This window comes from Phyllobates terribilis, unplaced genomic scaffold, assembly GCF_046119375.1.
Source record: "Phyllobates terribilis strain yellow unplaced genomic scaffold, ASM4611937v1 Scaffold_800__1_contigs__length_655948, whole genome shotgun sequence".
NCBI classification, from domain to species: Eukaryota; Metazoa; Chordata; class Amphibia; order Anura; family Dendrobatidae; genus Phyllobates; species Phyllobates terribilis.
Window position 1 is genome coordinate 291016 of NW_027363560.1, and position 23286 is coordinate 314301.

At 40.8% G+C, this 23286-nt stretch overlaps 1 protein-coding gene across 1 annotated transcript; it reads right to left on the reverse strand.

The window, feature by feature from the left end:
- Positions 1 to 596: 596 nt before the first annotated feature.
- On the reverse strand, positions 597 to 15601 carry LOC141240132 (protein spinster homolog 1-like). The gene is made up of 15 exons (XM_073668603.1): positions 15394 to 15601; positions 15156 to 15221; positions 14769 to 14905; positions 14269 to 14420; positions 13499 to 13568; positions 12743 to 12882; positions 12498 to 12650; positions 12135 to 12324; positions 11861 to 11926; positions 11085 to 11183; positions 9637 to 9808; positions 7224 to 7240; positions 2904 to 3007; positions 2523 to 2780; positions 597 to 885 (listed from the first exon to the last, which is right to left on the reverse strand). Exons 1-15 carry the CDS (start codon positions 15599 to 15601, stop codon positions 597 to 599), a joined length of 2121 nt encoding a protein of 706 aa, XP_073524704.1.
- Between the last annotated feature and the right edge of the window lie 7685 nt (positions 15602 to 23286).

Sequence of the window (23286 nt, forward strand, 5' to 3'; positions counted from 1 at the left end):
GCTCATTTAGATCCAGTATCTGGGCTTCCAAACGCACAACGTGCACACATCTCGCGCAGCAGTAAGCAACCTCGACCTGCTGTTCAAGGAATACATACATGTGGCAAGATGTACACTGGATAGCATTGTCAATAATGGAGCTCATTTCCTAATGGGGATTGCAATATACAGAATGTTAAGTAAAAAGTAAAGTAAAGAATTAATGAAATACAGTCAGCAATTCAGTCCAAAGTCCTCCCTTCCAAACTCCCTGAATACAAAGTCACTGAAAAACAAGTCACACACTTACTTTCGTTCGCACTTACGCTCCGGACTCACGCAGCTCGTTCACACTCGCAAACTAAGATATTTAAAGAGTTTTTTTTTTTTTTCCCTTTTCCAGCAATGCACCCTTCACCTCAATGCACTTCCAGTGTCACCCTTAGTAATATTTGAACACTGTAAACATCCTAGACACGGGAAAGTTCCCCTCCGGGGGGTGGCCAAGGTGCGTTGGATTGGTCCCTTATTTGTAGATCCCACGTCGGCTCTAACCAAATGGTTGCGAATGTTTCGGGATCTTTTATGACATAGTAGGGGGACATCGGTAAATTTCTCTATATCCGGATAAGATTGCCGTAACAGGGACCAATATTTTTAATGCACTTGAATATCTGTCCCCCAAAGGGGTGATAGGTGTTCACGAAAGTCAGTCGTGAGTTATTATTCCGTCGTGAAGTAGGTTGGGTGACCTGGTTCAAGATATGTGATGGGTAACCCCTCTGTCGAAATTTGTCGTTCATCTCCTCATGTCTAATTTTTTTAGAATCTGCAGTAGACACTATTCGATCCACCCTATTATGTTGTGATTTTGGTAATGACCTTTTAATATGGCCCGGGTGAGAACTGGAATACAACAATAGACTGTTTTTATCTGTTGGTTTTGTGTATAAGTCACTGACTAGATATCCTGTGTCAACGAGTGTAATCCGTGTGTCCAAAAAACGTATGGAATGTGGGTCTTGGTGTATGGTAAATGTCAGATTAGTAAGTTTGCTGTTAAGGTCATCAAAAAAAGTTTTTAAGTTTTGTCTTGTGCCAGTCCAAATAAAGAAAATATCGTCAATAAAACGTCTCCAGCATAGCACATGCTTTTCAAACAGAGGGTGAGTATATACATGATCTATCTCAAAATTCCCCATGAAGATATTGGCATAGGGGGGTGCCACATTGGAGCCCATCGCCGTACCCCTCTTTTGAAAGAAAAAACGATCTTCAAACATGAAAAAATTTTTGGTGAGGATCAAAGTTAATAAATCACTGCAAAAGTCAATCTGATCGGCTGAGAATGTAGTATGGGCTCTTACAAATTTTATTGTGGCACAAATGCCCTACTGGTGATTGATACTAGTATAGAGACTGTTGACATCCATTGTTGTTAGGATGCTGTTAGTAGGGATTGGTCCTAATTCTCTTATGCATGTCAAAAAATGGGTAGTGTCCTTAAGGTATGAGGTAATCTTCTGAATATGGGGTGTTAAAATTTTTTCTAATGTAATAGCCAAGGGTGACAAAATAGAATCTGTAGAGGCTACAATAGGTCTCCCGGGTGGTGACCATAGATTCTTGTGTATTTTGGGTAAGGTATAAAATACCGGCATTATTGGGTTTGGATTGACCAAAAATTCTGACAGTTTGGAATCGATTGTGCCTCTCTGAGAATGATGTGAGACTAAATTTTTAATTAAATTAGCTACCTCTGTGGTGGGGTTACGTGTTATAGGTAGATACGTTTCAGTATCATTCAATTGAGTGTATATCTCTGATATATAATAAGACCGGTCCATAATAACAATTGCTCCCCCCTTATCAGCTGGTTTTACAATAAGTTCTTTCCTTTTTTTCAATGAGGAGAGGGCCATACTTTCCTCAGGGTTGAGGTTATTTTTGTTATGCAGATCGCCTCTCTTTATGGCTTGTAGGACTTCATTAATGTCTTTCTGGACCAAGTCAATATATGTCTCTACATGATAATATGTACAAGGCGGTTGGAAATGGCTAGGAATACGCAGTTTCAAGCCATGTAAAGAGAACATTCCATCATTCTGGCTGCTCTGAGAGGGACCTGGAGGATCAGTAGTAAGCCCCCTACCAGAGGAAAAATGGACTTTCAATCTTAAGGTTCTATAAAAGCGTTGTAGTTCTTGCTCCAGTTGGAATGTATCAAAGGCAGGTGTAGGGCTAAATGAAAGACCTTTTTGCAATAGGTCTAATTCGGCCGGTGCTAAGGATTGTGAGAAGATGTTATACACGATGTTAGTCCTACCCGAGAACGAGTTGTCATCCGAGCGTTGTCTGTCTGTCGATCGCCTCCCCCGCCTCGTCTTATTCTTGGTGGACGGTTTCTGCGTTGATCCAAAAAATAATTTGGTTGATAGGTACCTCGTTTGCTGTCTGTAGAGGAGTGTCGGCCTGGAGAAGAGTTGTATGCTCGCCTGTATGATCTGCTGCTTCTGCCTTGATCTGAAGAGCGCCATCTATACACTTGATTATTGAGGTAGTTTTCAGCGTCACATAGAAATTTAGATTTTTTCTGGATCTGGAGTTCGTTGCGATATTCAGAAATGGTTTTGTCCACTTTGTTTTTCAGTGTTGTAAATTCTTCAGATGAAATCGTATTACTCAATTGTTGCTCAGTAGAGGCAATCCTAGTATGTAGATTGGTTATTTCCTTCTGGAGAAAATCAATTGTCAACACAATAATGTCCATTGAGCATTTGTTGAGGATCCCCTCGAACTTACTGCAATAATCAGAGTTATCATTAAATAGAGTAGGACGTAGGTTGACTCTTAATCCTCGTGGAATTCGTTGTGTTTTGTGATATTCTGCGAGAGTAACGCAGTGTAGATCCAAAGCGGTATACCTCCTTTGTTCCTTCTCTAGGTCCCTTGTGCGTACTTCCTCAGTGGGGGTGTGGAGAAATGTAACGGGAGTTGTGACATGTGCAAGTATTCCACTTGCTTCTTCCTGATTAAAGGCAAAGGTTGTGAACGACATTGAAGCCACAGGAGCGTAATCCCAAGAAACAGTCAATTGAAAAAAAGAAGGATCGCTTCACTGTATCAAACTTTTAGGGTGCTCTGAAGAAATAGGTAGTATAGATATCAAAAAAGAACTTCGGCACTCCAATATGGATGCAAAAAATTGGTTTTTATTAGCAGAATTCCCCATAAATGAAAAGCAGTCCGTTTCCACCTAACATGGTCTTTACCCATCACATATCTTGAACCAGGTCACCCAACCTACTTCACGACGGAATAATAACTCACGACTGACTTTCGTGAACACCTATCACCCCTTTGGGGGACAGATATTCAAGTGCATTAAAAAATATTGGTCCCTGTTAGAGCAATCTTATCCGGATATAGAGGAATTTACTGATGTCCCCCTACTATGTCATAAAAGATCCCGAAACATTCGCGACCATTTGGTTAGAGCTGACATGGGATCCACAAATAAGGGACCAATCCAACGCACCTTGGCCACCCCCCGGAGGGGAACTTTCCCGTGTCTAGGATGTTTACAGTGTTCAAATATTACTAAGGATGACACTTTTACACATCCTCATTCTGGCAAACGTTATTCTATTAAAGAATATTTCTCTTGTGATTCCACGTATGTGGTGTATCTAATTAAGTGTCCATGCGGTCTCGCGTATGTTGGTGAGATCACCCAACATATCCGAGACCGCATTTCACAACACAAATCAACAATTCTTTGTGGACGCATGATGTTACCTATACCAGCACATTTTCTAGCTATGTCCCACAACATTTCACAACTAAGGTATCAAGTAATTGATCACATTCCGCCAAATAGACGGGGGGGGGCAACCGGATTCAAAACCTCAAAAAACGTGAGCTATACTGGATACATACGCTACAGATCCTCACTCCGAAAGGACTTAATAGGGAGTATGAAGCACAATATGAATAAAAAATTCCTATATCCCCCCCAAAAATCCCTCTACCTATATGACATAAAACTCACTCTGTCCAGTGTCTATTGGATAGGATAATAAACCAGGGTTTAGCGGATAATTCTATGCTACTGATTAAAGTTTTAAGTTGTGGGTCATTCACTGGGCTTTCAGTATGGGTGACTAGATTGTTTGTCATTTTATAATAATTGAATATATTTCATGTTACTGATTATTTAGGACTATTCAGTAGGACTATGAGCTGTGTATCCACCTGACTTCTGCACAACACAACTGATGGTCCCAACCCCATTTATAAGGCAAGAAATCCCACTTATTAAACCTGACAGGGCACACCTGTGAAGTGAAGACCATTTCCGGTGACTACCTCTTGAAGCTCATCAAGAGAATGCCAAGAGTGTGCAAAGCAGTCATCAAAGCAAAAGGTGGCTACTTTGAAGAACCTAGAATATAAGACATATTTTCAGTTGTTTCATACTTTTTTGTTAAGTATATAATTCCACATGTGTTAATTCATAGTTTTGATGCCTTCAGTGTGAATGTACAATTTTCATAGTCATGAAAATACAGAACAATCTTTAAATGAGAAGGTGTGTCCAAACTTTTGGTCTGTACTGTATATATATATATATATATATATATATATATATATATATATATATATACTTTATATTCTTGTGGCAGCATGAGGTCTCCTACTATATCATTATTCTTGAATTTATATACATATATAAACATTTTTTTAAAAAAACGCACGCTATTTGCATATTCTACTGTACCTTACAAATTTATTTCACAATCTTTTGTGGGTTATTCCACATCATTTATAAGTAGATGTATGTGTATATTTTGTTTTTCCTTATTTTCTGTTTATATACAAATGTTGATGGGATATATTCTTTTGATGTTTAGCATAGGCCCTGAGAAAGACCATGTTAGGTCGAAACGTTGGCCTGCTTTTCATTTAAGGGGAATTCTGCTAATAAAAACCAATTTTTTGCATACATATTGGAGTGCCGAAGTTCTTTTTTGATATCTATACTACCTATTTCTTCAGAGCACCCTAAAAGTTTGGTACAGTGAAGCGATCCTTCTTTTTTTCAACAAGCTTCCATTGCTGATAGACCCAGAGGCTGTTGTTAGGTCTCAGCTTGCCATGATAACCATCGATACACCGTGATTGTAACATGGGGGTAATAATGAAGGTACAGAGGGGGCCCCTTCCTTCTGTCCACCATATTGATGCGGTGGTCGCTATTGACCGCATCATCTAAAGGGTTAAACTGTCGGGATAGGTGCTAACACCAAAGTCGGCAGTTGCAGCCAACTCTCCTTGAAGTGCGGGCTCAGCTGCTAAGCCTGCACAGCACGACTACCATGAAAATAGCACAGTTCATGTTTAATCCCATGTGCCCATGATGTAATAGTATGTCATAGGGCAGTAAGGTGTTAGACTTTTGATTGGTTGTTTCTATATTTTCCATTTACCATAATGGAGGACTGATCACATACGTGAGCTCAGGACATGGAATGCAATGTGTGGACCTGGGGAGGAATCATTGACCAGACCTGAGGCTCCTATGATTTGTTGGGTTGACCCCCAGTTGCCTCTATTAAGCACTGTGAAGACCCATACAGAGGCTCAGATATGTTATCATACACTGACTATTAGCTTCATTCAAGGAGTCAAATATAAGAATTTTCAATAATAGTTGAAATAATATTTAATTATTTATTTATCAATTTCCTATCAGTATGTCTTTGGAGTGTGGGAGGAAACCGGAGAACCCGGAGGAAACCCACGCGAACACGGGGAGAGCATACAAACTCCATGCAGTTGTTCTCTTTGGTTGGGTTTGGACCCGAACGCTGCAAAGCAACAGTGCTAACCACTGAGCCACCGTGTTGCCCAATAGTCTTCAATGTGGCACTAATCATGATAGGACGAGAACAGAGACCGAGCCCGGAATCTGTCTCCTTATGCAGCAGGAAGCTCACTTTATTCCGTGAGTTCATCTGACTGCGGAAAGTCCAGTAAATGTCGTATCCAGAAGTGAGAACAGAGACCGAGCCCGGAATCTGCCTCTTGATGCAGCAGGAACCTCACTTTATTCCGTGAGTTCATCTGACTGCGGAAAGTCCAGTAAATGTCGTATGCGAGAACAGAGACCGAGCCCGGAATCTGTCTCTTTTTTCTGACTTGTTTTCGCCTTGTGGAAGAGTCGTCACATCCGGCTGGATTCTTTGTTCATTGACGGATCACAATCAGGCCTCTCTCCGGAATAGTGATCTGTAGAAATAATAAATATGACTGAAGATGAAACAACTGGATATCATATATAAACGGCAGGCAATGTACTCCTGGTTACTGATTTCTAGCCTTGTGAGAAAAGATTTAAGATAAGTGATATTGGCTTATTCTTAGTTTAGGACTGTACCCCCCATTCATATAGAGGGGGCTGACAATCACTATGTGAGATCTGAGACCACCCACTGGACTCCTAAACCCAGAATGTTTCATATTGGCCGGCACTAAGCATTTCATGGATATCTAAGAAGTACATGAGTGCAATTTTTTAAATCTATAAATTTAAATTAAAAAATAAATTATTGATTATGTAGCGTTAATAAAGCTAGATCTAAATAGAACTATTTTTACTGTAAAGGATCTTCTCCCCACTATTTTAGCTTTAGTAAAAGATCAAGTATTTCTAAAACATTAAAAGACATCCAGGAACTTAAAGATGTCAGACAAACCCCTGCAGATCCCCAATGAATCTAGGACCTCCAGCAAGTTGTCATAGCCGGAACGGACATTGAATGTACAACGTGATGATTCGTGCCGCAAAGCTGGAGCCACTGTCTCCAACAAAAGAAGCAAAACGTAGTTTAACAAGTGTACAGTTTTATACGATGATTTATATGGTTGTATAACTAATATATTTCCCATCTGGTATTATCACTCATCCCCTTAAAAAATAAAATTGGTACTTAATATTTTATCTCCTCTTGTAAAAGGATTGAATAGTTCTAAGAAGAGATACCTGGCCTGGAAAGAAACTAAAATTTCTAACTCTGAAATAATAGGATCTGAAAACCCACTCAAATTATATTCTCAAATTATATATTCTCATTACCAAAAATTAAAAAAGTTAAAGTTGACTATTCCCATCTTATCTTACCTTTCATTTTTCCTCAGGTCCAGCTTTAAAAAGTTCTAATTTATGGAGCTGTAGATATTACCTCCTTCAGGACAAAGTCTATAAAGATGAAATAAAATTAAATTATTTGATATAAAATGATACAGAAGGATTATCTACATGTACAGTAAAGCATTAAACCTGACATATTGTGCCACTACGTGTTTCCAAGAGACGCACTATAACATTATGCTGCGGTGCTCCTTTACTCCAATGAGACCCCGCAGAGCATTTCCTTCCCAACCTCCTCTATGCTGGAGAGGTTGTGCTAAACCGGGAGACATTTTACACATATTTTGGAGTTGTCCATAAAGGAATTATGGAAAGAAACTTTGAACTTACTCCTATGAATTTCTAAACCCAATATTCCACTTACACCACAATTAATATTATTATCACAAGGTCTAGAAGAAATCCCACCCAAATTTCAACATATCTCTTGTCATATCTTTTTGGTGATTAAACATTTAATCGCAACAAAATGGAAGCAAATAATTCCTCCATCAATATTAGAAGTAATGGAAAGGCATCAACGCACAATATTAAAGTTCAACTTTGCGATTAGTGAAAAAATGTTGTAGCTGATATTTAGTTAGATGAATGCCATAGTGGAAGAGTTTTTTTTACTCAGGCTAAACCCAAAACTTAAAAACTAAAATAGTTGTATAAACAAACAATACCGGATATATACCAAACTAATTGTTTACACATATTATGGTCAAAGTTATAATAGTTGTTTATTACTAATAATAATGACTAGCCTTGCCTTTACTTTCTCTCCTGTAACTTCCCATTGTTACCCCATTACTCCTTTTTCCCCTCCCCAATTTATATTCCTTCTTAATGTTATTTTTTTTGTAAATGTTAAGTAAAAACAATTGAACGAGATGATCCGACATTTACCATTTTTTACCCGTTGTAAATCCTGTTGTTCTCCTGAATCTGGCATTGTTCATCCTTTGTTCCTCAAGATTCTAATTTCCTGAGAAATTGCCCCCTTTTCCCTTTATGTAAATCTAGTATTTGTATTTATTTTTGCCAAGTGGGCGTGACCCTCAAAAACTTCTCTTTTTGAGAAACATCTTGATGACAACGGCCAGTTGGCTAAAATAGTGGATAAATGTATAGGGAGCAGGGAGACCTATCAGGAACAAGGAGATTTGAGAACAAGAGACAAACAATGCCGTATTCAGGAGAATAGCAGCATTTATACCGGGTTAAAATAAATGTATATTTATGGCGAGTGACAGGTTATCTTAAAAGTAGATTCCACCAAAAAGACATAGCAGATTTTTTCAAATACAATTTATGTCATATAATCAGCCCCATATCAGTAGGGTAGGGTCACACTTAGGCTGTGTGCCCACGATGCGTTTTTTAAGCGTTTCCGCAGCGGCAAAAACGCTGCAGAAACGCTTAAAAAACGCATGGTAGAAGGTCTGCCATGTTCCCCAATGATAATCCGTATGTGCTGTGCACATGCTGCAGAAATTTCCGCTGCGGATTATCATTGCGTAAAAAAAGCAGCACTACCAATTATTTTGCGGAAGCGCTGAGTTTTCTCCGCCATTGACTTGCATTAGACCGCATGGACTCCGCATCACTGTATATGTAGATGTATGCGTTCCATTGTGGGGATGGTACCCGGGTGTGGAGGAGAGGAGACATCCACACCCAGGTGCCATAGTACCTGTAAAAAAAAGAATAAAATAAAAAATATATGTTATACTTACCTTCCGGCGGGCCGCGGTGCGCTCGTCCTCCCATGCCGGCAGATCGCGGTGGACTGAAGGACCTGCGCTGACGTCATAGCCATGTGACGGGTCACGCGATGCTGACGTTGGCAGGTCCTTCAGTGTACCGCGATCTGCCGGCAGCCAGGACGGAGTGAAGCAAGACTGCCGGGGCCATCGGAAGGTAAGTATATATTTATTTTTTTATTTTTAACCATTCTTTGGGGTCACACTATATAAATCCATGCCGTTTGCATGGATTTATATAGTGTGACCAAGTTGTCAAGCACTTTCCAAGTGATGCTAAAATCGCTTGGAAAGCGCTTATCAACCCGCATGCGGAAATGCATGTGAAGAACGCTTCACATCCGCATGTCCCTGGCAGAAAAACGCATGTACAATCCGCATGTACAATCCGCATGTACAATCCGCATGCGTTTTTTCTGCCAGGGGAGATGCAGAAACGCTCAGGAAAAATCCTGAGCATTTCTGCATCGTGGGCACATAGCCTTAGGATAAAACTATTTATGTCATAATAATAAGTTAATTGCAGCTTTGTTAATGTTATGTTATGCAGCTTTGTTAATGTTATGTTATGGAGCTTTGTTATGGGGATTGATGTATTATACAGATGCTGGGTATTACATTTACTAATTATGGAGCTAATGCTAATCCAATTCTGTAAGAGATATGATCGGATAATTAACTTATTTCTGCACGTACCTTCAGACTCTGTCTCTGCCTTCTTACGATCATTTTCAACAAAGAGGGCGCATGCGAAAAAGAATCCTCCTCCGAAAACCAGCACAAAGGGGCAAACCATGAGGGCGTACTGCAGACTGCGGAAGTTCGAAAGAGCCGAGTCTGGATTGTAACTTTTGATGCGGTCGGATATCTGAAGATGAGACGAGATAAATAATTATGTATGGTTAATGAAAGTAAAAAAACATAATTGACTGGACACGTTTATGCTGACAGCAGTCAATGGATACCAATGAAATCTGGTGATCATAGAAAGAGAAGGTGCCTCACTGCAGATAGCGGCTCCTCCAAACTATGAACAGCAATGCTTCCAGTATCCGCAGCTCCAGTACTACACATTGTCTGGGAACAGGACACTTGTGACATCCTTCTTCAGCAGATAATCTGTGACGTAACTCCAGGACATCTTGTCTTTGGAGTTCTGCCACCCCGTCAACAGAGCGGAAGAGAAGATGCTGCTCTGTCAACGTGATATCAGGGGAGGCCACTGAATCGCGGGTGTTGGCAGAGATCGGTCCCGGGCACTACAGGCAGGTATTTAGCAACGACTTGCCTGTTAGCCCATAGTAAAAAAAATCAAATAGTCCCGGTGAACCCTTTTAAGTATGTTATGAATAGGCTACAGCGAGTTTTAAAAACTCCTCTGTGACAGAGCATGTCCTATTCTCATCCGTTCTGCGGATCAGACTTGGCCAGTAAAGAGTAACTGTCGTTATAAAATCAATACAGTACACGTGAAAATAAGCAACTTTGTGGTAGATCTTATCAGATAAATCTGCTTATTTTTCCTCCATTAATTTATAACATTCTTAATTCACAGATAAAATCTGTAATCAGTGAAGACAGATTTTTACATTACTGAGATAGGAGATGACAATTGCTGTTGATCAGATTCTATGTACATGGGGGGAGCCTGCCTCTAGCTCCTCCCTCTTTCCTCTCCATAGAATGTTATAAGCACCAACTGTCATCTCCTATCCCAGTAATGCTTCACTGAATACAGTGAGAACTTTGAGAATAAACGATCAGTTCGAGAGGAGAAAGAAGCAGATTTCTCTGAAAAGATATATTCCAACGTTTCTTATTTTCATGTGTACTGTACTATTGATTTATGAAATAAAAATTAAAACTGGGGTTACTATTTCTAGTCTATAGGAATCTGTTAAAAATGGATGGAGAAAGGATGATATACTTTGTACTTCAGTTTTCCATCTGTGTTTCATCCATTTTTCATTGATCCATTATTAAGAGTCAATGGATAAATAAAGTTTGGACAGTCTACCACCTTCACTTTTTAAAAAAACAGATGACACAAGAGAAAAATGGTCTGTTTTGCGACAATGTACAAATGGAAACAGATGTGTGAATGTAGCCCTAAAGTGATGTGAGAATATGTAACAGCTACTTACTAGCCCGATGAAATAGGAGCTTCCAGCTTCCCCCAGCAGGTGGGACCCCGCCATCGATAACGCCTGTGCTGTTGATCGCCTTGTGGGAGAAACCACATACTGAAACAAGAGAATATTCTGAATGAGCAGAAGGAGTCACTGAACCCAACGAGACAAGAGAACATGGACAAAGTGAACATACTTGAAGCCTAAGTTAAAGAAGTTGTCCACTATGGATAGGGCATCAATGTATGATCGGCCGGGGTCCCGCATGCGGCATCCCTTCCGATCAGCAGTTATCGGTGCCGGCGGCGGCTGCCACCAGCCGGAAGTCCTTACCTATTCAAGTCAATTGAATAGGAGGTGGATGTGCAGTACACCGCGGTGACCACTATAACTTGACGGCCAAACACCGCAGGTAAGCCCCTCCGGCCGGTGGCAGCCGCTGCAGATACCAATAACTGCTGATCGCCGGGGGTGCCGCGTGCGGGACCCCGGCCATCCTACATTGATGCCATATCCTACGGGTAGGGCATCAATGTGAAAGTAGTGGACAACCCCTTTAAATGCACAATCAGCCAGGATAGATAAGAAGCCCAGACATGTTGTGGACTGAGATTTTACTAAAGAAGTTTTTAATCATCTTGCGCCAGGTTTATTTTTAGTTGGGAATTACCCAACAGACGCTTGGGCACAGCCAGGATTATGGGGCATTTGATGGGTAAAAACAGAACATAGAGACTGACTACATACATATAATTATAGCTATGATAAGTTTAGCGCTTTTCTCCACTCACCAGGCGGATATCAGTTGAAACTGAAAAGTTCAGGCTCAGAAATATGGTCCCGATGAATATAAACACCTGCAGAGAGTAAAGAACAATACATATAAACATTTGTGTCTTGCACGCTTTCCTATCCCCCATAGGTTTTGTCTGTATAATCCATTCATCCACCCCAGTCTCCGTACATTCATAGACAGCCCCCGCCATAGTCTATGATTTCTACTGCTCGGTCCTATAGCCGAGACCCAGTAAGGGGATGAAAGCAATCTGTACTCCAGGTACTTACATAAGTGGCCACAAGGCTGATGTCTGCAAGAATAATAGCCAACAGCAGGAAAATGGCGGAGCCCAGCAATCCAACCGCACAAACTATAGGGTCAGCACGAGGGTTGTACTTCCTGCATCTCTTGGCTATCTCCGCCCCTGTTCCAACTCCAAGGATGCCAGAGATGACCGTAAGTCCTCCGAAAATCAGACTGCAAAGAAAAGCGGTAAAGAGATTAGTAAAGTAGCTTGAAGAAATGAAATATAAATAATTTGATATAATAATAATTTGAAATATAAATATTTTTTTTTAGAGAGAAAACGGTCATAGGGGGAATTAAATTCCCACCAGTGAATGTCAAATTAAAGTTTGCTAAACTTGTACCTGTCATCATAGTTGGATAGTTGAGTCTGATATGGCGCCTTCTGTAGCATGAGAGCCCGGGCACGCTTCAGGAAAGTAACAGCCCAGAAGCCGAATGCAGCTGCCACAAATTTTACCATAATAGTCCCAAGAGTAGAAAACAGAAGACTTCGGCTGCAGAGAGAGAAAAGGGTAAAAAACTTGTAAATGACGCAGAAGTCACGGGGGAGATCAGTGACATAAATCAATGCACAGAAGACACCTACTTTTTACGCAGTTGGTTGGCATCCATAAGCCATCCTTTGAAGCTCAGTGGTTTGTTCTTTTCCTCTGCAGCTCCTCTGGACGGTTCTTTTACAAATGCAGCCATGAGCAGGACTCCTACCAGGCCCAGAGCAGAGATGATCTGTGTAGATGAAGAAGGAGACATCACATATCACATATACAGAGGTTTCATCACAAAAAGGACATGAGCACAGACTGTTGTGGAACTGGTTCCATTAAAGGGGATCTGCGACGAGGTGTTTGCTGCGCATCTGAGAGCAGCATAATGCAGGGACAGAGACCCCGATTCCAGCGATGTGTCACTTGCTGGTGTGCTTGGTGAAGTATTGATAAAATCCCAGTTTTCTCTGCTGCAGATCTAGCAGTACTCTGAATGCTGAGCTCTGTATACCCTGCCTACACCACTGATTGGTAGATTTTTCTGTGCACACTGTACATAGGCAGAAAGCCACCAATCAGTGGTGGGGTCGGGGTTACACAGAACAGGAGGACTACATGGCACGAGACAACTAGTCCCCTCGTCATAATCTCCTGCTAATAAAACAGTGATTTTTTTTTTAAAGCATCTACAAGGAGCAGTAAGTGACACATCGCTGGAATCAGGTGCTCTGCCCCTACAGGGCCCCTGCTCTCAGATCAAATGGAAAAACATACTGCCAGATTCCCTTTAATACGATTCAGGAATTATAATTAAGATTCACAGTTTGTCCACAAGATCCCTCAGACCTATTACTTACCCGGAAGGCCCATTGCCAGGCGCCACCAAATGCACTTGTCACTTTAGACCCAATGATGTAACCAAGGCCACTGTAAAAAACAAAAACAAAGTTGTCATAATTTCTGCACACATATAAACATATACATTTTTGAGTGCCTTTTTCCGGCTCCTCCTTCCTACTCCACCCCCTCCATAGACTTCTATGAGCAGCAACTGTTACCCCATGCCGCATAAAGCTACAATCTGTCTTGTCACTGAAGATGGATTTTTATCAGTGAATTAATGAAGGGAAATAAGTATATTTCCTGATAAGATATATTACAACATTTCCTATGTCCATTTAAATGATTTATAAAAAAACAATAAAAAGTGTAAGATCATTCTGAGTCTTCACATTCTTTGAGGAGCTCTTGTCATAAGTGCTAAAAGTCAAACTGTCTAGCAGAAAACTTTTTTGCCCATAGCAATCAGTGCAGTTTTCTGTTAGGGAAAGTCTTGACATTGCTGAAAAAATATTTCCATTTAGAGTCTTGAATCAATTTCCTAGAAATCTGCAGCAATTCCAGAAATGTTTGCTGGTTCACTGCTGATCCTCCCCCTACGTGTTGCGACACCATGATCATTACTTGCGGAGGGGTTTTTGAAACGCCATCCATATGTATTGTACATGCATCTGTAGAGCAAAATCCGTACCGAAAAAAGTCCACAGCAAATCCGCCTTGTCGGACTTACTCTTAGACAGTTTGGCTATGATTCCCTCCTTAAAACAATAAATAGATCTACACTCACCAGCCAAAGGGTGCTGCTAAGTAATACAAGTTAAGCGCGCGGCTGCGCCGATCTCCCACGAAGACGTCGGCAATGATGGAGGGGGCAGTTATTTTAAAACTTGCCTCTGCAGCTCCAGACAGTCCATTAATTAGGAGAAAAACTGTAAAATACTGTGAAAACACAAAAAAATATTCAGTGACCATTTATGAAAGTTTTCTAAGACACCTAAAGAAATACGGTAATGGAAAAATTATAAACTTTTCCTAATTTTGGACCCGCTCTCACTTTTGTCTTGCAAATACTAATGCAAAATACTGATCTACATACAAACAAGTGAGAGGCTTTAGGGCTCATGCAGACGTCGGTGGATCCCGGTCCGATCTCTGACAGCGTGATAGCGATGCTCGGGTCGGAAGACCCGCGGCCAGTCCGTGCATTATTGTCCATGATGGCACCGAGATCCACAGACGTCTGCATGAGCCTTAAGTCTTTATGCTTCTACCAATTAGATCAGTTACCTCATTGGGAACGTAGGACTTGCAGAGAATGATGGCCGACCAGAAGGACATCCCTGCACACATGATGTATTTTCTGTTCCAGCGGTCACCCAGGTATCCATAGATTTGACCAAACAGGACACTGCTGATCGTGAATACTAGAAGGGGAAAAACAAGAGGTCACAGTTAATAGAAATGATTTCTTTAACATATATTTATTTATATTTGAGGATTATTTAAACTGTTGCACTGAAAACACTTCTCCCGTCCTCATCACTGTTTGCATTTTTGGTAACTATAAAGGCGGCCATCATGTGAACGTTACAAAATTGGAACCTTATGATGTCACGAGATTCCAGCCGTCCTCACAAGTGACCTATAGAATGGGATTTTATGTTAAAAGTTTACCTAAGCTTATAAGGCCGGATTTGCTGTCGTTCATTTTAAATGCGCTTTGTAGGTAAGAAATCGCTCCTGCCAGAACAAAAAGAAGAACACGAATGATTATTGTAATTAGAGAAGTGCAGGAATAGACATCACAGCAGCTAACGAGCCTTCTCGTTGGCCATGAAGATTTTCTTCTTTTTTTGCAGTTTTGGGCCTTATACACCTTGCCCCCGACATAAGCCGGTTTACGCCTACTTACCTACGAAAGTGAAGGCAGCTATGAAGGTGACCAGATTGATGAAGGTTAGAACGCCTACAATAATGAAAGAGCGGACTATGGAGACTCCAGTCCGGGCGTGCAGGTCCTGTTCTTCGCAGTTTTCATCCTCATCTTGCTGGTCTTTTCCTTTTTCCACATCTTCTAATAGAAGTGGCATTTTTGGGGTGGAATTGAAGAGAGATACCATGTTCAACAGAGCCCTGCAAACACTGGAGAAAAACACAAGACGGTAAAAATATTGCATTAGTCTCAGTCAATTCCGTGGTAGTGCAGTATATAGTGTAATAAGCAATCGAACAACAATAAGTTTAAGTCCCCTAGAGGGACTAAAAATGAGGTCAAATTCAGCAAAAAAAGTTTTTCTTTAATATAAAAAAAATAATAAAATATAAAGATTTCAAAAATAAAGAGAAAAAAAACAAGCATATATATATATATATATATATATATATATATATGTATTTTTCAGATTATAAGACTCACTTTTTGTTCTCCCAAATTTGGGGGGAAAATGGGGGTGCGATTTATAATCCAATTGTAGCTTACCGGGCTGGGGGGGTATCTGCGGTGGAGCAGGGTCCCAGGAGTCAGGGTCACTGCTGCAGGAAGTTGAAGGTGGTGGGGCGATGCTGTGGGCCCCAGACTGGGAGGTGGGGGTGGTCAGCGATGCGAGGCTGCTTCGGGCACCAGGCTTCCAGAAAATGTCAGTGGAGCCCCCGCACTGCCCATCGTTTTCACTGCTGTGGACTTCGGGAAAATGGACGCCTCCAGCGGAGCATGTGTAGATCTCGGCTCCCGAGATCTCGATCTTGGGAGCGGAGATCTCAATCTAAACATGCGCCATTTTCCCAAAGTCCACTGCAGTGAAAACGATGCAAACGATGGGCAGTGTGGGGACTTGTTTGATATTTTCTGAAAGCCCGTGGCCCAGAGCAGTCTCGCACTGCTGAGCACCCCAACCTTCCAGCCCGGGCCCTGCAGCATCGCCCCACTCCTGCCACCGTTGAAAGCTTTCTGCAGCAGCGACCCTGCCTCCTGGGATCCCGCTTCACCGCAGCCCCCTCGACCACCCCCGGGTAAGCTATCGTAAAAGGGGATTATAAGACGCACTATTTTATTAATTTCATTTTTTTCCCATTTTCCTCCCCAAAATTTGGGGCGCATCTTCTAATCTGCAAAATACAGTCTCTGGCATCAATATATCCATAAAAGTAAGAGAAACAATCAAAACGCCAGAATGGCCTTTTTTTCCCTTGTTTTTTTTTTTATTACGGCACCTTCCCCGAAAAATGCAATAAAAAGTCACCCAAACTGTGTATGTTCCCCAAAATGGTGTCAATAAAAACATCAACTTGCCATAAAATGGTGAAACAAATCAATTTTTTTTTTAAATTCTAAAACTATTGTTGTAACCACTTACGGTAAGTAATAACAATAATAATAATAATAAAACAATATGAACCCTGAATCATCTTTCCAGATCAATCGTACCACAAAATGAACGTGGTAAAAAGCACAAAAAACAGTTTTGTTTTTCTGTTTTTTTTTCACCATTTCACCATAGTTATTATTTTTTTCCCCATTTTTCAGTATAATATAACGTTAAATGAATGCTGTTCTTCTAAGCAACAACTCGTCTCACAAAAAAAAAAAACAAGCTTTCACCTGACTATGTGATCAGAAAAATAAAAAAGTGGAGGAAATATTGGCCGTGCTTTGAAAGGGTTAATGACAATTTACAAAAAACGTGTCTATACTGTTATTGGGGATAATTCTATAGGGAAATCTATATATGTCCCCCTATAATCATCTACAGGTTGTCTCCCCCTGGGAAAGACTCCCATTACTCATTAGATGAAGTTCAGACTTACCTTTCTCTCTTTCCACCGGAGGGCGCTGATAATAACAAATAAATATCACTTTCTATAGCAAATTTTGCAACACAGAAATCGTGAGTACAACACACAATAGTGAGTGGCTGGGATCCGGCCGGCGCCCATAGTTATACACAGGGGCCGATTGTGACATCATCAGCCGGTCACTGGGGGTTCTAAGCCATTGTGATGTCATCGATCTATCTAATCATCCGTCCATCCATGGATTCTGTAGTACTACAACACCCAGTATGTACGTCTGGAAAAGTATAGAACTAGCATGCTCCACCCTCACGTTTTTCATTGTGCTGTGGTCTATATTGAAATTCATGTCCCTCTGGATGGATGGATGGACATGCTGAGTTTTGTAGTACTACTGAATCCATCCATCCATCCATCCATCAAGAGGAACATCAATTTCATTATAGACCAAAGCACAATGAAAGACTTGAGGATGGATCTTGCTAGTTCTATACTTTTCCAGATGTATATACTGGGTGTTGTAGTACTACAGAATGATAAGGACTCTGATGACAGGGCATGCTGACACCTGTAGTCCTATACTTTTCTAGAAGTGCATGCTGAGAATTGTGGTACTACAGCACAATAAGAACATAAATTTCAATATATACCACAATACTGTGCTATTGCTGTATATAGTATAAACAATCAAACAATCATAGGTTCAAGTCTACCAGGGTGGGTAAAAAAATAAAAATAAATATCAACAAAAATTTAAAAAAATATATATAAAATATAAAAAGTTCAATTAACTCCTGTTCCTAATTAAAAACTAAAGAGATAAAAATATACATATTGTGCATCAATGTATCCATAAAAGTAAGAAAAACCATCAAAACGCCAGAATTGCCTTTTCTTTTCTATCGCAGCATCTTCCCCCCAAAAAATGCAATAAAATGTCATCAAATCTTTGTATGTTCCCAAAAATGGTGTCAATAATAATGACAACTCGCCATGGAAAAAAAACAAGAGCAGAGGCTCATAAAATGGTGAAAAAAACTTTTTTTTTTACAAAGTTCTGAAATTGTTGTAACCACTATAATAATAATACTAATGATAATGATAATAAAAAAGCAATATGTTTGATATTGCTGTAATCACGCTGACCCTGAATCATATTTCCAGATCAATCTTACCAAAAAATGAATGCGGTGAAAAGGAAGCACAAAAAACTGTTGCAAAATTATTTTGCTTTTCACCATTTCACCGCACTCGTAATTGTTTCCCCATTTTTCAGCAACAACTCGTCTCACAAAAAGAAAAAAACAAGCTTTCACCTGACTAAGTGATTGGAAAAATGAAGAATAAGAAGAGGAGGAAATATTGGCCATGTTCTAAAAGGGTTAATGACAATTTACAAAACCGTGTCTATACTGTTATTGGGGATAATTTTATAGGGAAATCTATATATGTCCCCCTATAATCATCTACAGGTTGTGTCTCCCCCTGGGACAGACTCCCATTACTCATTAGATGAAGTTCAGACTTACCTTTCTCTCTTCCCACCGGAGGGCGCTGATAATAACAAATAAATATCACTTTCTATAGCAAATTTTGCAACACACAATAGTGAGTGACTGGGATCCGGCCGGCGCCCATACTTATACGCAGGGGCCGATTGTGACATCATCAGCCGGTCGCTGGAGGTTCTAAGCCATTGTGATGTCATCGTGCGGTGCATGCATATACACTCAGTGTACTTTGATACAAAGAGTCACCTAATGAATCTTTTCATTTGAAAATGTTGAACCCTGATAAGATAAAAAAAAAACAACCTATAGGCTATGTGCCCACGATGCAGAAATGCTCAGGATTTTTTCCTGAGCGTTTCTGCATCTCCCTGGCAGAAAAAAACGCATGCGGATTGTACATGTGGATTGTACATGCGGATTGTACATGCGTTTTTCCTGCCAGGGACATGCGGATGTGAAGCGTTCTTCACTTGCATTTCCGCATGCGGGTTGTGATTTTAGCATCACTTGGAAAATGCTTGACAACTTGGTCACACTATATAAATCCATGCAACCGGCATGAATTTATATAGTGTGACCGAGAGAATGTCAAAAAATAAAAAAATAAATATACGAGGGGCGATCCAAAAGTAATGATAATCGGTTATTTCTATTGCACACAGAAATTAAAATAAAATGTTTTCTTCTCTCTTAGGTACCCACTAGTCCAGGAAAAAAAAATCACTTAAATAGGCCACGATTCACGGGAGCTACATTCATTTGAGTAGGAACTGCCGAGGAGTGAACATCAAAATGGAAAAAAACGAGCTCAGAGCTGTCATCAAATACCTCTGCTTGAAAAAAATTACTACCAAAGACATACACAGCGACTTGGTGGAAACGTTGGGGTCTTTTCTCTTCCATATTCCACAGTTGCACGCTGGGCCAAGGAATTTAGGCTGGAAAGAACATCGACGGAAGATGAACATCGTGAAGGACGCCCATCCACGTCCCTCAATGAAGAAAACATGAAAAAAGTTGAAGAAGTTGTATTGGCCGATCGAAGAGTGACTATCAAGCATGTAGCGGAGGTCACGGGGATCTCATATGGCAGTATTCAAAGAATCCTTGCAAAAGAATTGCATATGAGAAAGGTCTCGGCGCGTTGGGTGCCAAAAATGTTAACCGACGAGCAAAAGAAGAAACGAGTTAACATTTCAAGAGCACGTCTCGAAAAGTTCCAAGCAGACAAGGAGAATTTTTTGTCACGTTTTTTGACCATGGACAAGACCTGGATCCACCACTTTGATCCCGAAACGAAACAACAATCGATGACATGGAAACGAGCCAACGAACTGACACCGAAGAAACTCAAAGTGTCAAGCTCAGCAGGGAAGGTTATGGCGTCCGTTTTTTGGGACGCTGAAGGAATTATTATGGTGAATTATTTGGAGAAGGGAGCCACTATTACGGGCTCCTACTACACAGAACAAATAAGAAGATTGCGGGAGGCTATCAAGGAGAAAAGGCGCGGCAAACGGCAGGCTGGAGTGCTGTTTCACCAAGATAACGCGCCGGCTCACAAAGCTGCAGTTGCCATAGCTACCATACAAGAAGCGGGCTTTGAACTGGTGGAACAACCCCCCCCCCTATTCGCCAGATCTAGCCCCCAGTGACTTCTTTCTCTTTCCTTGGCTCAAGGAACACCTCCGGGGCAAGAAATTTGACGACAATAGCGACGTGATAACAGCTGTTGGGGATTTTTTTGAGGGTCAAGATCAAGAATTTTTTTCGAAGGGAATTCTAAGTTGAGAAAAGAGATGGACTAAATGTATAGACTTGTTAGGAGACTATGTAGAAAAATAAAAAAAAATTTTGACTATATTCATTGTGTTTAGTATTGATTATCATTTCTTTTGGATCGCCCTCGTATATTTACGGCCCGCGCTGTCTTGCTTCACCGTCCCGGCTGCCGGCAGCGGTGGATTGAAGGACCTGCCGGCGTCAGCGTCGCGTGACCTGTCACATGACTCTGACGTCAGCGCAGGTCCTTCATTCCATCGCGAAGTGCCGGGAAGTAAGGAGGAGCACAGCGCGGGCCGCCGGAAGGTAAGTATATATTTATTTTTTATTTTATTCTTTTTTTTACAGCTTTTTTTTAATGGTACCTGGGTGTGGATGAGACTCTCTTCTCCTCTACACCCGGGTACCATCCGCACATTAGAACGCGCCAATTATGCAAGTACAGATGCAGTCTTGCGGAATTGGCGTATTCTAATGCAAGTCAATGGCGGCGAAAATGCAGCGCTTCCGCAAAATAATTGATAGTGCTGCGTTTTTTTCCGCAATGATAATCCGCAGCAGAAATGTCCGCAGCATGTGCATAGCACACGCGGATTATCATTGGGGATCATGGCAGGCCTTCTAACATGCGTTTTTAATGCGTTTCTGCAGTGTTTTTGCTGCTGCGGAAACGCTTAAAAAACGCATTGTGGGCACACAGCCTTACTCACCTCCCATGATAAAATAAAATAAACTATATCACCTCCCTTGCTGGCGCCGTTCCCACGCTGTCGACACTCGCGGTCCCGGGGTTCTCGTGCAGTTATTGTGACATGTGACACTCGTGACCAATCAGTGCTGGCGTCACTGTCTCCGCCTTTGGACAAATCGAACATGAAGAGGAGACCCTGGATGCGGCTCATCTCTGCCTTCCTTTTCATGTCCCATTTGTCTGAACGCAGAGACATTGACGCCTGCGCTGATTGTCACCGGTGTCACATGTCACAACAACAAGACAATGTGAGCCCCGGGGACAGCGAATTCTGACACCACGGAAACGGCGCCAGCACTGGAGGGGAGTATAAGTTTTATTATTTTACGGGGGCCAAGCGTGGGGTATAAACAGGAGTTGTCCAAGTAGTGGATAACTTCTTTAATGCATGTAAATAGAGCTAAAAATATTGCTTGAAATTGGATTTCCTTACAAATTTTACACTGTGTGGCTTTTACAGACTCTTTATTACCCTGCACATCTGGCTGCAGAGTGAGTTAGCTGAGAATCTGTCAGTGAGCTTGTTCTAATGTAAACAACTCTTGTGCGTCTCACAAACAAACTTCAGTTGCAATCACATGGACACAATCATACACACACATATACAGTGGCATGTAAAAGTTTGGGCATCCCTGTTGAATATTTCAGCTTTTTCTTTGCCCTCTATAATTATTTTATTATGATCTTTTGAAGGGCCGATACCATCCATTTTTTTCTTTTTGGCATTGATATATTTGTAAAAATTTGGGGGAATTTATTTTAATGTCACTGGCGATTTGTGTTTTGGTAGATAACTTTACTAGTTTGATTACTTTTTTACATTTCTTATTGAGATCTTTATACTCCTGAAACGCTATTTCTGTATTCTCAGCCATCAAGATTTTGCAAGTGTCACGGCCCACCCTCCCTCACATTATTGAGTACATTATTATGACATTTATTATTTTTATCCTTATTAGGGTTGTTACCATATGTACATTACTGTTACATTTTATATGAATCTAGCTTGTGAGCCCCAATGGGGACAGTGATGATAATGTCTGTAAAGCGCTGTGGAATTAATGGCGCTATATAAGTGAGTAAAATAAAAAAATATGTATTGATATTATGTCTTCTGCTTTCTTTATAATTGTCACTGTTGGAGGATGGATAATCTTGCATGAGAAGATGAGAAGACACTTGGCAGCGACATGGTAAACAGGCAGATCCAGACTTGCCCTCCGCAGGAGCAGTGGCGATGGCTGGTGACTTCTTCATCATCCATTCTAAAATGCAAGATCCTCCTGTATTTTTGTGTGAGCTTTATATCATTTGTTAATAAAGGTCATCGCCTACCCCCAGAATTCAGAAGATTTGTGTCTCTGAATATGGTTTAGCGACATAAGATATTGGGTTCGAATGGAGTGATGAGACCAAGTAGTTCAAGGTATATAACTTGCATTGCATGCCGAGTGTCCATATGGCCGAGCGCTGGTATGGATCATATATAATACATATACAATACTTACATAATAGTGCTATACTGTACCAACATTATACTGCCTTACAGTGAGTACCTACATAATAGTGCCATACAGAAACTATATAATAAACCATATAGAGCCATACAGAATTTTTTTTTATTTCAGACAAGTCACGTTTTGGGCTTCTGTATAATTGTCCTTTGGCAGCTTCAGAAGTGGCACGTGTGACAGCACTATATAAATATAAGGGGCGATATGGTGAAACCGAGTATTTCAGGAACACATGTATGGAACTCTGGGTCCAATATGAAATATAAAGAATGTGTTCAAATCAAACCAGCATGTGCTCTGGTTTGGTTATATACTGACAGATAGATAAGGCTCATTCTGTTTTCATTTACTTTGTATTTACTTGAAGTTTAGACACAAGACTATGTTAGGACCTGCTTATTCATTGTCTGAAGCATCTATCACCAATAGTCTTCTGTTTATGGAGGGTTATTGTAAAA